The sequence below is a fragment of the Setaria viridis genome, chromosome 3 (genome assembly GCF_005286985.2).
Source record: "Setaria viridis chromosome 3, Setaria_viridis_v4.0, whole genome shotgun sequence".
NCBI lineage: Eukaryota > Viridiplantae > Streptophyta > Magnoliopsida > Poales > Poaceae > Setaria > Setaria viridis.
Window position 1 is genome coordinate 43868945 of NC_048265.2, and position 17283 is coordinate 43886227.

The 17283-nt window shown below is 40.6% G+C and overlaps 1 protein-coding gene across 1 annotated transcript; it reads right to left on the bottom strand.

The window, feature by feature from the left end:
• Positions 1-15743: 15743 nt before the first annotated feature.
• Positions 15744-16472, bottom strand: LOC117847533 (glutaredoxin-C15). Its single transcript, XM_034728748.2, has one exon. It carries the CDS (start codon positions 16335-16337, stop codon positions 16023-16025), a length of 315 nt encoding a protein of 104 aa, XP_034584639.1. The 5' UTR covers positions 16338-16472; the 3' UTR covers positions 15744-16022.
• Between the last annotated feature and the right edge of the window lie 811 nt (positions 16473-17283).

The window sequence follows — 17283 nt, forward strand, 5'->3', positions numbered from 1 at the left end:
CCCAAAAACCTGTTTGCATTGTGCTACTTGTTGTTACTATCTGAATTAATTATGTACTTGAAAGTTAGTCTAATAGAGAGGATTCATTTAGGATACAGGAATATGAATTTATATATAAGTCGATTTTTCTTGTCACCTCCAGATGTGCCTACTGCTAGCTTAGCCAATTCTAGCAACAGCTATGGGATAGATTGAAAGCAAGCACAACCAAAGATTCTTCAGAGATAGATAGGGCCACGGCATTAGTACGTCTCTTGTTTTCACATTTAAATTGATCACAAAGAATCAATCGATCGATTATCTCATCATCAAACTTTTAACAGATGAAAATAAAGGGAGTGGGGGAAGAAAAGGAATATCTGTGGATGATATGATTTGGCCGTCCACCTCACCGTCACACCCCCCGCGCCTCTCCTCCCTAGACATGGTCCAGTGGACCAACCCCCTTCTGCCCATCGGTCCACAAAGTCCACAGCGCCGGCTCACACCACAGTAACCGGACGCCCCCACCCCTTTGCACCAGCCTATGCAAAACTGCTGCGTACACCTAGAGAGTGTACCCCAATTCCTACTTAGAGCCCTTCCTCTTCACCAAAAATTCCTAAAAATTCTCCAAAAATACTAGGAAAGATTCTAATCCTATCCATACCTTCCTTACCCATTCTTCATCCTCCATGATTCTTTTTCTAATATTTCTAATCCCTACATTAGCCACTATTATTACCTGCGACTGTAACAACACTCAACTGGCTGTTCCTCGCTATCCTATTATTGCTGCTAACCCCTATCTCTGCCATGCATCTGCCTTATCTTGTACCGTCCCCTCTGTCACCATTAGTGCTATCCCCTAGCACCAGGACAAAGTGGTGTCCATCGTACAAGCTGTCTAGTTTCTATCCCACTTGATCTTACCCGACTGCGTCTATCGCCATGTGTACTATCCCCTGGTGCCAGGATAGACTAACTGTCACACAAGATCTCAAGTATTATTCCACAATTCCCTAGTGACCCCAACCCTCTAAGGATCTACTCAAACCTCCGGTCCGTTCCACGGCCACATAGCCGTTATGCCCAACTAGAAACCCAATCCTCCTCCAAGTATAGCCATTATGCTACCCAATTGAAACCCCCAAATATCATCCCAAAACCCTAATCCTCAACCCCATCAAGCTGTGGTGCCGTCCATCCAAAATCTCAAATTATCGTCCAAACCTAGCTGTTATGCTGCCCGTCCAAAACCCTAGGAAATCCGCTCATATTTTTTTAGAATTCTTTTGAAAATCCAACCATTCTATCCATTAATCATTTAGAAACTTATTTCTAAATAATTAATAAACCATTCATCCTTTATCCAAGAATTCACCTTTAAATGCCAGATAATTCCTAAAATATCCATCATGCTCCTTTCCATTCCTTAGGTTTTGATTGGTGTATTATTTTATTAATTGATATTTTATATGCTGTAATTCCTTAGGTTTTGATTGGTGTATTATTTTATTAATTGATATTTTATATGCCTTTAGCTGGAAGACAACTAGGATCGAGAAGGATGTGAAACCGAAGACCTGGTCACCCTAGGAAGCGTTAAAGAGTGTCAATGAAGGCAAGTCCTAGCACCAACCTCCTTGATCATATTTTATACTATATGTATAGAAATGATAAAATCTACGAAGATAATAACTTGACCTACATATTTTGTAAGGTTATAGGAGCAACCCAGCTCTATTCCCTCTCTCGCCTTGACTTGAAGCCATTTCTAACTAGAAATCCCATTAATGACCCCGGTACGACTAGACCGAGCATCATTTAGAAATAGAATTCTTTAAGAATGACACAATCATTATGTTTTATGGAAAACCCTAGAAAGTGCCTGTTTATGTGAGGCCTTGGTTCACACCCCGCTAGCTGCACCTAGAAATCCATCCCAAGGGGCCACGGTAGGCAACGAAGATGCTGGAGAAGGACCTTCGCATAGTCCCAGGTTTGGTCGGCACGGGTTGACTGAGAGGGTCAGAGACTCTAAGGGCAAAGGCCCTGCTTACTTTGTGCACATTTTCCCCAAGTTGATATCCGTGTAGCGGTCCTTGTTTGGACCGTAGCATATCCATGGATGGACCTAAGAAATGCTGCTTAGAGATAGGCACGAGCGGGTATGGATCTCGTAGGTCAGTATCGCCTTTCGTGAAGATATGGGCTGACCGGACGTATGGGTAAAGTTTATACCTCTGCGCAGAGTTATAAATCTATCTGGATAGCCGAGGCTCACGGTTACTAGCCCACTTAGTTAAAGCTCCCGTCGATTAGCAATCATAACTTAGGAATGGTGAGAAAGGATGAGGCCTAATGAGAGTAATACTGGAATGAGGCGTAAGCCGGCCTAGAAGGACCCTGGCGGCCTCTGGCGCTCTCTAAAACTGGTAGGGGAGGTAACATTCCCCCTCCAGGGCCAACAACTTAAAATATTCTTATTTTTTCTTCCTTTTCCAAAATCACCTCACCTTGCATAAGATAGGTTTATTAATAAATCGAACCTCGCACCCTTTCCTTGATTATCTCTTGCATTTAATATAATTTCAACGTTGGAATTTGTTGAATACCATTCATAAGTGTACTCAGACTTGCTTTCATTTGTACAGGTATAGGTCTCCAGGTGTTTCAACCATCTTGTTAGTAGATGGGCACCTGCGCTTCTCTTCATTGCGTTAAGGTGAATTAGTTTTTTATTAACTTATGCATCTTTTATTGCTTAAAATACTAAACTGTGATGATAACTATATTAACCTACTAATCCTGAGACTAATACAGATGACTAGCAGGAACTTCGGAAGAATATCTGAGGATGATATGATTTGACTATGTCGCTTTTAGCTTGCTGTTGCTGCACGGTTGCAGATGCCACCTGTGATTTGTGCAAATCTCATGCGCCCATCGTTTATCAAGTTGATCAATTGGTCTAAGAAGATAAATAAGAATAAAAAATGAATAAGGTAATCTCTATTTTGTCCTCTATTTGGTGGAGACGCCGTGCTTGTCTTGGACTCTTTCCCGATTCCATCAGCTCTCACGACCTTATCTTCATCGGTTGATTCTGGTAAAAAAAACTAGTGTCAACACCTACAACACCATATATGTTCCTGTGCACTATGTTTGTCAGTTAGTAGCTATAAATGCAGTAACCAATTTATAAGTTGGGGTATAAGAATGATTAGTACACAATTAAATTAAGAAACATTCACTAGTAGAGAACTGACCTTCCATCTAGGAGCTTTTGTCCCGGTTGACTTTGGACCCGGGACTAAAGGGACTAAAGTGCCTTTAGTCCCGGATAAAAAATGAACCACCGAAGGCTACCAACGGGGGAGCTTTAGTCCCAGTTGTAAAAACAAACTAGGACTAAAGCCCCCCTTTAGTCCTAGTTGTAACAGCTAGTGGAATGAGGGGACGATTTGTACCAGTCTGAAACACCAACCGGGATAAAATGCACACATGCATGCGCCCCCTCTCTCCTGGCCTCCACCTTATCTTTACTCCTCTCCCTTAGCTTATCTCTTCTCTCTCCCGGTCTCCCTTATCTTCCTCCTCTCCCTCCCGGCTCCCTCCCTCCCGCTCGCCGCCCCCTCCCCCTCCATCCCGCCACCGCCACCGCCGCCCCCTCCCCTGCCTCTCCCGCCACCCCCTCCCCCAGCCTTCCCTCTCCCGCAGGGCTAGCGTGGGCGGCGCGCGGCCTTTTAGTTGTTCCTTCAGCAGGGAATTCTACATATTTTCTTTATAATTTTTTGCATACCTTGCAGTTTTAGCTGTTCCAGGGGAACCCTACCTATTTTTTTTATAATTTTTTTATTCCAGACTTATTTAATTCGCTCCCACTGGGAGTCGAACCTGAGTCTGCTGGGTGCTACTCAGGGCCTCTAACCACACGATTCCTTGTTGGATCATCCTCGCATTTGATCTCATATATTTCTGAAACTTAGATGTGACTAAGGGGGCGTTTGCTTCCACTGACTTATTTTTAGCACGTGTCACATCGAATGTTTAGATACTAATTAGGAGTATTAATGTAGACTATTTAGAAAACCCATTACATAAGTGGAGGCTAAACGGCGAGACGAATCTATTAAGCCTAATTAATCCATCATTAGCAAATGTTTACTGTAGCAATACATTGTCAAATCATGGACTAATTAGGCTTAATAGATTCGTCTCGCCGTTTAGCCTCCACTTATGTAATGGGTTTTGTAAATAGTCTACGTTTAATACTCCTAATTAGTATCTAAACATTCGATGTGACGGGTGCTAAAAATAAGTCCGTGGAAGCAAATGGGGCCTAACTTTAGCTTCAAATTATCCTAACTATTTGCGATGAAGGATATATAGCTCAAAATTACATCCTGATCTAATCAGGATCACTTCCTCTGGTACCACCGGGGTCCCCGGTTTCCGCTGGTAACCAGCCGGTAACCACTTGGATTTTTCTAGGAAGTGTTACTGCTGAGATTTGATCCCCTAGATTGTGATACCTCAGATATCTTCACATCTGACAAATGACAAGTGCATTAAAGTGTTAGATAAAGTATAATTGCAGTGCAGGTTAGATTGCAGTGGCTGGAATATATATAATCCATAGCAGCAGAGGATAATGTACAGGACGTGACATGTACAGATGCTCAATCAGTCAATCTCATGTGGTCTTCACCTTCACTAGAATCCCATAACCTGATCACCGCTGGTATTATTCTTAAGCCAATAGGAAATCAATTCCGCCAAGAAACTCTACGGCAGATTGGTTTATTTATATCTTTGGTTATGCAAAGCGGTGGAGCTGGCAAGGTTCTCAAATAAATCGTCATTCTAAACAATAATTACCAATTAGGGCCTGTTTGGAACATATGAATTCTGCCGGTCGAAACAATATTTCTGCATATGGATGCATAGCCTTGCATAGACTACAATTCTAAAGGTTGTATATATACTGGGATAGCAAATTGTTCTTTAACAGTAGGGACAGCAAATTGTCATGGGAAGTTCCAGCATTCTCCACACCTTCCACATGCCGACAACGATGGGGAATACCAGTATAGTACGGCCAGTGCTTCGTCATACGACACATGGAACTGATTCCGACCGGCTGATCGAGCTGGTTTCAATGGATCGGAGCCATGGATCAATCCCCTCAGCAGGTTTCAGAATAGCATCCAAAACAGCCAGCCGGCCCTCATCGCCTGGCCTTATCTGTGGCATGGAATCTGAACAACTTGCACACGGCTTTTTTCAGCAGATTGTGCTGCCCTACTTTGTAAACCAGCCTGACCTTATCAGATAGGAGGTGCTGTGCGATGCCACGATCCGACGGCGCGATATTGCTTTTTCATATCCTCACTGAATCCATCCCAGCAGAACTCTTATAACAGCTAAAGCTAGGAAGCTTAGAGCAAATAATATAAAAAGATGTTGTGGCACAATAGCTATCCACCTTTAATGATGCAACATTAGGGATCGATGTAACTGTACCTAATGAGTAATTCTAGATCGCTACCTTGTGTGCTGTTGGATGCCACATTGTGAGCTATGGGAGAGACCATCACTACTGATTGAAGCCACATACCAGGACTATTGTTTTTTTTTTTGGTCCATGTAGGGCTCCACCGCCCCTCTTTCCTTATATTTGTTGAACTAGCGAGAGGCGGTGAAGACCTTTTGCATACAACATGAGGTGATGCATGGCCATGAACTGCCTACAGATGAAGGTGGTGAGAACGGTGCAATACTGGAAAACTGAGCATTGGTCCTATCCCTTAGTATCGATTAGTTTTTGACCCGGTACTAATGTGAGCATTAGTACCGGGTCTAACGGTTAGTTCCCTAGGAGCCCCCCGTGACCCCTTTTAGTACCGGTTGGGAGCTCCAACTGGTACAGATCACCCATTATTACCAGGTGGAGGCTCCACCCAGTACTAATGTGCAACTTTGGGTGAAGCCTCCAAACCGGTACAAACTTCCCTCCTATAAATCCACTATTTTCTTCCTCCTGCCCGAGCCATTCACCATAGCTCGGGCTTCATCATATCCATGGAGCCATAGGGGAGGTGCTGCCGAATTGAAGACCATTTCATGGGGATTTCACTCATTCAAGTGTTCTAAAAGGTTAGAAACTTCATCCTCCCTTAATACATGGTTAGTATACTAAGTTTTATGCTTTAGAGTTAGAGTAATTTGTGATTTTTGGAATAAGGTACAGTGGAGAAAATTTTCATTTATATGCATGTGTTGTTTAGAGCTCATATTTGTGATTTTTAGAATAAGCTACAATTTTTTGGATGCTATGTTTCGTATTAGTCAAAGAAATTGATATGGGTTAGAGGAATAATTTCATAGTTTAGTCCTTTACAAATATGAGCTAAATAAATTATGGAAAAAAATATAATTTGTTCATATTTTAGTCATTTGCAAATATGAGATAGATAAATTGTGGTACATAGAGATAATAAGATGAAATAGAGGTACACAATTAGTCATTTTTAGAATAATGTACAATGAAGAAGCTTTTCATTTATATGTTATGTTTGAGCTAAATAAATTGTAGGAAAAAATATAATTTGTTCATAGTTTAGTGATTTGCAAATATGAGCTAAAAAAATTGTAATACATAGAGATGGCTGCTGCTGCTAGAGGTAGTGGCGATGGTGGGGGCGATCGTCGTTCCTCTTGTGGCAAAGGGAAAACCATAGTTGGCTCTCATGATAAGCCGAAGAAAATGAGCGCGTGGGAGAGAGCAATACTTCATTATTTGCAAAGATGTCATGAAGATGCTGTTGTGACGGTCAAGAACCTCCTTTTGGTGGTCGTTATACTCCACCGCTAGTCCCGGGTGTTTCAGGTCCACTTAGTACTACCGTTGTAGGAGGTACGGATGAGGCTGGGTCAATGAAACTTTCATCTTCGCTGCCCAAGTATGCTTAAAGTTCTCCTAGATAGTACTCAGTGGATGGTTTGTCGTAGTGTATCATGTTGTTTGGGTCTGAAATTTAAATTTGTGTATATCTATCTAAACTTTCAGCAACATTTGAGTTTGTCGTAGTGTATCATGTTGTTTGGGTCTGAAATTTAAATTTATGTATTTCTATCTAAACTTCTAGCAACATTTGAGTTTAATGGTATTTGTATCATGTTTGCTATGTTTCACGTATAATTTTATGGATGATCAGAATATCTTTGGTTCGGTAATACTTTGTAGATGAATCGGCAATGGATGTACAATGCAGACAAACGCTCCATGAAGTACGTTAATGTCTTGTGTGGTTTTCTTGATCTAGCAGAATCCAACAAACCGCTGTCCGATTTTATTTGTTCCATACAGGAATTGCAAAAAGAGAAGGATTACTCATCTAGAAAGACTATTCATGCCCACACATACAGTTCTTGATTCATGCCTAACTATTTTGTTTGGACCAAGAATGGGAAAAGAGATATGATGGAAGATGATGATGAAGAAAAAGATGACAACATTCCTGACTGGATTCAAGGAGGTGCCTTTGCAGATGCTCCAATGGGCGAGGCTGAAGAAGAGATGGACGAGGCAGAAGGTCCTATCGATGATCTAGGTCAGGTGTTGCGATATGCAAAGGAAGACTGTGAGAATGTGAAGGAGTCAAAAAAGTTCGAGCATATGTTAGATGATTATAAGAAATTGTTGTACCCAGATTGCAAATAGGGGCACAAAAAGTTGGGTACTACACTGGAAATGCTGCAATGGAAGGCACAAAATGGAGTTTTTGACAAGAGTTTTGATGAGTTAATGAAAATCATAAAGAACATGCTTCCTGAGGGGAACGAATTGTCGTCCTCAACGTACGTAGCAAAAAAAAGGTTGTTTGCCCTATGGGTTTGGAGGTACAAAACATACATGCATGTCCTAAGGACTGTATCCTCTATCGCGGTGAGGAATATAAGAAATTGGAGGCTTGTCCTGTGTGCGAAGCACTGCGTTATAAGATTAGGCGAGATGATCCCGGTATTGTTCAGGGGCAAGCCAACAAGAAGAAAGTTCCTATGAAGGTAATGTGGTATTTCCCTATAGTACCACGTTTGAAGTGTTTGTTCAGAAACAAGGCACATGCAAAGTTGACGCGTTGGCACAAAGAAGAATATAAGCAAGATGAAATGACCAGACACCCCGCTGATGGGTCCTAATGGAGAACAATTGATAGAGAATTTCCCGAGTTTGAAAAGGATGCAAGGAACATATGGTTTGGTTTAAGTACAGATGGATTCAATCCATTCGATGAGTTCAGTAGTGGTCATAGCATTTGCCTTGTGACCTTATGTATGTTCAACCTTCCGCCTTGGATGTGCATGAAGCGGAAGTTCATTATCATGCCGGTAATTATCCAAGGCCTAAAACAACCTAGCATCGACATTGATGTTTACCTAAAACCATTGGTTAATGAACTTTTACTATATCGAAGGAAGAAGGTGTATGTGTGTGGGATGAGGACCAAAAGGAGACTTTTAATCTACGAGTATTGTTGTTCGTAACCATCAACGATTGGCTGTCGCTTGGTAATCTGTTCGGATAGACAAACAAGGGATACCGACCCTCCTCCGATCCCCGCGACGTCGCCCCTCCTCCCCACGACGCCGCCGCGCCCCACCCCCACTCCACCGACGCTCCTCCACCGGCCCTCCTTGGCCCAACGATGCCCGCCCCTCCGCGACCCTCCTCCTCCCCAATGTTGCCGCCCCTCTGCCTGCCCTCCTCCTCGCGATGCTGACGCGCCCAGACCCGCTCTGACGTGCTCTTCCTGCCCCAACCCGGCGCCGTTCACACCCCCGGCGTCGCCGTCTCTGCTGTGCCACCTCGTCCGCCCCCGACGTCATCTCTGCCGTGCCACCGCCGACCCCGACATCCCCAACCCGTCGGCGATTGTAACATGCCCTGCTGGCACTCCTCCCCGGCGACCTCCCGAGACAGCGCACGTGGCCGCGTACTCATCGTCTTGTCTGCTAACGTAAGCTTGCGGCTGTGCTGATGTCATTTTTTTCTTATTATTTATTTTTAATTCTAGTTATTTTGTAATAAGTTAAAATAGCTAGAAATTAGAGAATTTTTTTAACATAGCTAGAAATTGTAGAAAAAATGTTAAAATTATTAGTATGGAAATGGTGAGTATAGAAATTGTGTTATGAAAGTCCTAGGAAGTTAATGTACATTATTGCCATGCATTGTTTTATTAGTGGAATAGTAGTAGAAAATATATAAATAGTGCTATTAATTTTAAAAAGCCTACTACGTAGAATAATTATTTTTTTATGCCACAAATTGAGCAATAGTATAGTTCAATGAATTATAGAAATGTGCATAAATTTTTTGAATTAGCTAGAAATTATAGAAAAATGGTTGGAAATGCCTATTAATTGTAATTTGAACAATGTACAACATTTATTAGACATTTATTATAAAAAATTGTATAAGTATTAGTCATTTTTTTAGTTATTTTTTTACAAAATGTATAAGTTGTAGCCATTGTTCTTTGGGGTCAATTATTGTTACAAAATGTATAAATATTAGTCATTAATTCCGTAGTCAATTATTGTTACAAAATGTATAAGTTTTATTTAGTCATTCTTTTTTGTTGTCATTTACTAGCAATTCAGAGTAAATATTGCTGTAGTCATTTATTGTAACAAGTTTGTGGTTACGACAAAGTATTGCTAGAAATGTGCATAAAATATTAGAAATTTGTTGAAGCCTACTAGAAATTCTTTGAGTAATTCTTTTTATATTATTTCTTAGATATTTGATGATGGTTGTCAATGACTAGCAATTCATTGTAAAAATTAGAAAATTTATAAATAGCGCTAGGAATTGTACATTATTGACATGCATTGTTTTATTAGCGCAAGAAATTAGTGGAATAGTGCTATAAAATATATAAATAGTGCTAGAAATTGTAAAATTCCTACTACTTAGTAGAATAATTCTTTTTATATTATATTAGTTATGATGCCTTAGTCATTTGTTGTTACAAATTACCTTAGTCATTTGTTTTTTGTTGCTACAAATTGTGTTAGTCATTTGTTGTTACCCAATTTATAAGTAGTGCTACAAATATGTATAAAATATTAGAAATTTGTTGAATCCTACTAATTCTTTGAATAATTCTTTTTATATTATATTATTTACAATAAATTTTATGATTGTTGTGAATGACTAGCAATTCACTATAAATATTTTTCAGCCATTTATTGTAACAAATTGTATAATTGTTTTATTCTTTTTTTAGTCATTTATTGTTACAAATTGTATAATTGTTTCATTATTTTTTTAGTCATTTATTGCTACAAAATGTAGAACTATTAGTCATTCATTTTTGTAGTCATTCTTTTTTATATTATATTAGTTACAAAATTTTTAATGATGGTTGTGAATTACGAGCAATTCACTGTAACAAATTGTACAAGTGTTTAATTCTTTTTTTAGTCATTCTTTTTATTGTTGATGCCTACTATTTCTTAGAATAATTCCTTTTATATTATATTAGTTACAATGGCACGATAAGAGGACGAGCAGGTTCGAATGGACGTGGGATACCTAATGGACTTGATTGCTCAAGGTGGCACAGACGATCAACCAAATGAAGAGGTCGATCATAGCCAGACTGACATCTAACTCAACACATCTGGTGATGGCAATGAGGAGGAACCAATTGGCGAGCAAGGCAATGATGGGCAACAAGGTGAGGTATATTAATTATTATATGTAAACATGATTTGAATTCTCTACTTATCAAGATTATTGGGAATTAATAGTTCTTTCATTTTTCAGCCATATGGATTGAGCAGGAGGCCTAAATGAAAACGAGGCAAGAAGTTAGAGGGTCATATCATCATCATGGAAATCGATGAAGATGGTGAACCAATTGCTCCACACAATGCTAAGATCAAATTGGTGAATCAAATTGGGTTTCTTGTTAGAGATAATATCCCAATATGTTTTCAAAATTTGAAAAGCCCTGAAATCGATGAGAGCATCGCTTCCACAAGCATGGTCTTCATAAGCGTGGTCCCTGAGCGAGAGAAGGAAATGATATGGGAATAGATAAAATAAAACTTCACATTCGAAGGTGTAGATGAAGCAAAAGTGAAATATTCGAGCTTTCGAAAGGGTGCAATTGCTTTTCAGATGTACAAGAAGAATCTGAACAAAGACTACATAAAGAAAGGTCTTACACCAGATTTCACGAAGCACCCAAAGTTAAGAGATCACTGGAATTCATTTGTGCAGGTCAAGTAGTCGCATAAGAGCACTAAGGAAACTAAAATCAACACCGACAATGCTAAGAAGAAGAAATACTTTCGTCATCTTGGGCTAGGAGGTTACAAGAAGGGGATCATAAAATGGCAGAGGATGGAATATGACATAATTGCTAGGGGAATAGTACCGCAAACTCTCAAATGGCTGGAGTGAGCAAAGCATTGGTATTATGCTCATGGTGGCACGCTCAATCTTGAAGATGGATCATTTGTGTTCAGCCAAGAATTAAGAGAAGTGGCTATGAGGCTTGTTGAGTTAATAAAGGCAACGATCGAAGATCTTCCATGCTTGATCAAGAGAAGGACGAGCTAACTACGGCACTAGGTAATCCAGAACACCCTGGATGTTACCGAGGCAAAGGAGTAATTCCATGGAAGTTTGCCTTTTGTGAGCATATTAATTCCTACAGAAGTCGCCAAAGAAGTAAGGCTGAACACCCACGACAGCTGTGAGAGTTGCAAGAATATATAGCTTTGACACAGGCAAGAATGGAGGAAGCAATCGACCGGCGTGTGGCTCTAGTTATTAGCAAACAAGCCACTGAACAAGCAGCTGCATCATCAGGGGCTAATGTTGACGTAAGCCCCTCTCAACGACGAAGCAACGTCGCTTCCACGGAAGCCCCAGCTTGAGAATCTTCTAACATATTTGACGACAACCAACACCACCCCGTGGACGACATCACTGGGAGAGCGCCTTGTGAGCTTGTTACTCCCATGAAAACCAAGCTCATCGTGGTGGCTTATGGTGTGGCTGAACAACTGGCACAAGCCCAAACAATTCATGGTGTGGAGATTCTAGCTCGCAGTTATGCCAAAGTTGGGGTGGACCGAGTGGTCGACGGTTGGGATGACCTAGAACTAGAGATCCCTGAACGTGATAAGGAAAAGAATCTAGGAGAAGCCATCCATGGTTGGATTCTATGGCCCAAGTGCTACATAAGGATTACGCAGCCGAATCCCCCGACCTTGGGATCATCTCCTCAAGGCTCAAGGGCAAGCTCACCTACACCATTTGCCAGGGCACCCTCTCCACTACCAGACATGGATCCTAGCATGAGTCCACCAGCTGACAAGGATCCTAGCACGAGTCCACACTCTCTACCAGCTAGGGATCCTAGCATGAGTCCACCTCCCCCTATCATGAGCAAGGTTACACGACGAAAGATGCCTTCAGTTCCACCTACTGCGGTTACGAAGAAGAAGCAGAATAAGCCAAAGGAGAAGCAACTAGAGCCAAATAAACCTTATGATATGACTGATGCGGAACTCCATGCAGTAGTGGATGCTCAGGTTAAAGCTCACTTCACACCAAAGCCTCCCGTGAAGAAAGATCCACCAATTGATAAGGTTAAATTATGGGCTTTCATTAGAAGCATGGAGAGAAAAAGGCAGAGAAACCACCGCTATCTGACTACAACCGCTTAATAACAAAGGCTTTTCAGAAGAAGAAAAAAAAGTGGGTCAAGTATTCCACAGCTCGGAACCTAATCCAACCATTGCCCTGCTCCAGGTGTTTTCAGAGTTTGATAAGAACATGCTTCTATTCACCAAAGATACAAATCTCATCCCAGCTCAACTTCAAGGGGAGGATCACGTCCCAAAGCACCCTGGGGTGGCTAAATGGAAATTTGAGTTAGGGAAACTGCTTGTGTGGCTGCAGTTGGTAGACTGTCTTCTGACGAAGATGTACAAATTGCACCAATGGTACATGGAGGCTTCACCAACGGTTTTCTCATGCTTGAAGTTCGGATTGGAGATCAACATTATTTCCGTGGGGAAGACATTATAAATGTGCCGCTAGAGGAACTCTATTTCCTTTACAATCAAGACGCGCTTAACAAGTCACTCATCAGTTCCTGGGTTTTGTAAGTTTTAATTTGCTCTAATTTCAAAATCCGCGCTCTAGTCATTGTGTGATGTCTTAACTCCTATTTGATTTTGTATCATGCAGGATGGAGATTCAAACTTGCTGGAGGAAAGGATACTATGATATTGGCTTCATGGACCCGGATATTATAAACGGGTCAACTCTAAGAGATAGACCAAATCAGATCTTGAAGAACGTATATAAGTTCCTAGACAACCAACATTACAAGAAGTACATACTTCTACGATACAACTTCAAGGGAGCGTGTTTCCCATCTCTTTTCTTTTTTGAACTAGCAGCTAAACATAAGACTAACTAGCTTTGGCTATGCATATCTGTACAGCTTCCACCGGATACTCCTTGTTATCGCGATTGATTGAATTGCGGTCTATATCATGGACTCTTTGAGGAAATCAAGAGATCAATACAAAAACCTCGTAGACATTCTTAACAAAGCATGGGCTCGCTTTTGTCGACATCACGCAAGTGAATTCAAGGAGGAACTTGATTTCAAGCCTGAATTCCTGGTCTGTGTTGAATTTCCACATCTCGTGACACTTTCTTGAACATAACAAATATTTCATAACTTCTTTTGCCATATATATAGTGTTTGAGATGGACTTAAAGGAATAATTTATGCGAATACTACGCATGTGAGTTCATCCATGTCTTTGTAGGTGCCAAGCATATAACCGACCACTAATTCAGAGTACGTATACAAATTTCTTAACAATAAATTAGTTCTAGTTGTGCAGACCCATTGATCTGCTATATAATAATATTTGCCAATGACACAGATAAGAGACGTGAAGGAAGCACTCCTCGAGATCGAAAAAATCAGGGCAATTCAAGAACAACTCAGTGGATTTCTTCTGGATAAGGTAGTAAATCTAGTGGGGGAGTTCCATAATGATGGATCAAATCTGCATCACCGTCGGGACTCGGGTTCAGAATAGTTGATCCAAAATGTTGAACTTGGAAAGTTGATGCAATTAATATTATTCATATATGTGTATGTACAATATGTCTATATATATAATATTATCTCAAATGTACTATTATAGATAAATACAACTTTATATATATTAGCGTATTAGAACTAGTATACGTAAGGAAACAAATATGAAATACTAATATAGAATAAAGAAACAGAAAAGAAAATAAGAAAATAAATAGATAAAAGACCTTTAGTACCTGTTGTTTATACCAACTGGTACTAAAGGTCCCCCTTTAGTACCAGTTATTTGATCCGGTACTAAAGGCTCCCCCTTTAGTACTGAAGTAGCAATACGAGTTGCACAACTGGTACTAAAGGGGGGTTAGAAACCGATACTGAAGACACTTTCCCCAGCAGTGGTGGTGGATGGAAGGACTAGGTTTTTTTGTGCAATGCCAAAGGAGAGGCCAAGGAGAGTCAAATGCTAGGTAGTAGTAGTAGTAGGAGGAGGAGGAGTAATTCTCCAATGGTTGTTTTGGTACGCGGAGATTAATACTTGTATTTATATCTCTGGTTCCTCCCCCACAACTCGCTCATTGGATATCTTTCACAATTAGAAAATCACCATGAAAGGTACTTCACTTTTTCTTTTGCCAGGGATGATATATAATCAAAAATAAGTATGGCGAAATAGATTTATGACAAATAAATTATCTTCCATGGCTGGTATTACGGATTATGAAAAAAAAACATCTTTCACAGTTGTAGGCAGACCGTGACAAAGAAAGGTTCAATTTGAGCATTTGTGCAGTAATGAATGATCCTTGAGGAATTAGAGAACTAACTAGCCTCCAATGTGGCAGCGCCCGTTAGTGGAGTCTATATTATGGGGGCTGTGACTGCAACAAATACGTCACCTGGAACCCTAGCTACAACTTTCAATCAAGGCTCCCAAAAACCCTAGCTGGCATATGTTGCTATACCAGGGCATTCTGTCTTTGGACATGTGGATACATTGAAGGTGTTGATGTGTTGTGGTGATGGTTGGTGAAAAGGACGCAAGGTCAATACTGGGATGCCAGAAAGAGATGTTTAGTTTGTGGGTATGACTGACTACTTCCTCTTCTGTGATGAGGAAAAACTCATCAAATTTAAGATGTGGGAACAAACTCGTGGAATTAGCGTTCTTGAAAAGAACAATAAGAAGTAGAAACTTGTTCAGAACAAGCACATACTATGCTGATTTAATTCAATTTATAGGGTAAACGAAAGAATATCCTTGTTTTTCACCTTTACAAGTATCAGTCATTTAGGCTTCTTGGTAGATAGATATATTTTTTTATGAACAAAATGATGCATCAACCCTGTCCTCAGTATCAAAGCACAATGTCAAAATAATAGGAGAGACTCAGTTGTTGTTTAGGTTTCTTACGATGGAACTTGTCCACCAAAGTTTAAGTTCTAAACACCGCACATCTTACCATGGTATATAAAGTGCCCATCATTAATCTTAAAGATTGGTTGGTCTAGTCTTTGGGAATAAAAATATGTGTACGTGTGTTTATTGGAGTGAACTGTATATGTGTAAATGTGAATGTCTGAGTCTGAGTCTGAGCTGCAAAGAAATAAAATATCAAAATTCATATCCCATTGAAATACTGGAAAAGACAGGATTACATGTCCATTTACATTCAATGACAAGCGCTACACATTCCTCGCTCACTCTTTTCATCTGCGAGGTTACTCTAGCCGCAAAACAAAACTTTTCGAATATTCTTGTTGGATGCACCCTGCAGTTTGATTAATTTGCATCCGTGCAAAAGGTGCAAATTTATATATAAACCCAGCAAAATCAGGGTTGTGAGTGATTAAATATATAGTCGCTGCGCCGATGGGTGGATGGATTCAGAGCCATATGGCGCCGGCGCCTTTGAGCATGGGCACAAGATTGCCGGCGAGGTGAAGAGACATAACCCTGTCAGTGGAGCCGACGAGCTTGCCGCCGATGAAGACGGCGGGGACAGGCGGCACACGACCAAGGCGGCGTGCTAGCTCCCGCTCCATCTCGCGGCCGCGGGGGTCCTTGTCCAGCTCGTGCACCGCCGCGCACACGCCGAGCTCGGAGAAGAGGCTCGACACCGTGTGGCACATCGGGCACTGGCTCGTCGTGAAGATCACCACCGCCTTCTCCGTTGACAGCCTCGACACCCTCTCCGCCATCGCCGCTCTTCTGTACTTCTAGATCGAGCTTGGAACGGAGTGAGAATGAGCTAGGAGGATGCTTAGCTTGCTAGCGTGTGAAGTGTTTGGCTATGCGCTGAAGTGTCTCTGGTTGTGTGCTTTGGGAGTGTAGGGTGTGATGCCCTTTTATAGTATTCACCGGATGGAGGAAGAGGAGAACAGTGGGTGCTTGTATAGAGATAGAGTACAGAGATTCGCAGAAAAGAGAGAAAAATCTAGAGAGAGATGTTGTAGATAATGGGCATAAGAATCTTCAACGTGTGTGTTGCACGCTCTGAATAAGCAGTGCTATAAGGCATAATACTGTCTCTGTCGTTTAGTTTCTTTTTCATTAATTTTTGTACGCTTGATTTTGTATTTTTTTTAAATTAGTGGCCAATTGTATTATGTCTTGCACAGCCCATTAATCTTGCAATTGGCTAATTTTGTAATGTGTGCATGTGTGTGTTGACAATTGTGAAGGCACGAATCAAAAACAAGGTGAGCCAAAGAGCTAAGCTATGCATGCAAATCAATTCTAAGCTAATAGCATTCTTGAACAGTAGAGTGATGAAATGAAAAAAAATGAGACCATGATGTGGTAATCTGCGACTCAATTCATCACTATTTGTGTTTACCTATTCTTTAGTCAATACTCATCATAATGATCAGTTTGTATAATGTTTATACCTAGATCTCGCATTAAATCATAATTAAAAGAAAGTGTTCATCAGTTAGATCGATCACTTGGATATTATTAGGTTATGCAATCAGGTTCTTATTATGCTAAATATTAAAATGTACCTAATATAAAAATGCATGTGGAATTTACTTTTTTGAAAAGATATTTACAAATATATATTGTGTCATTATGTTTATATACACAAATGAAGATGAAATTAAAGGGCAAACTAGAACTCATGAATAAACTATTACTAGCTTGTTG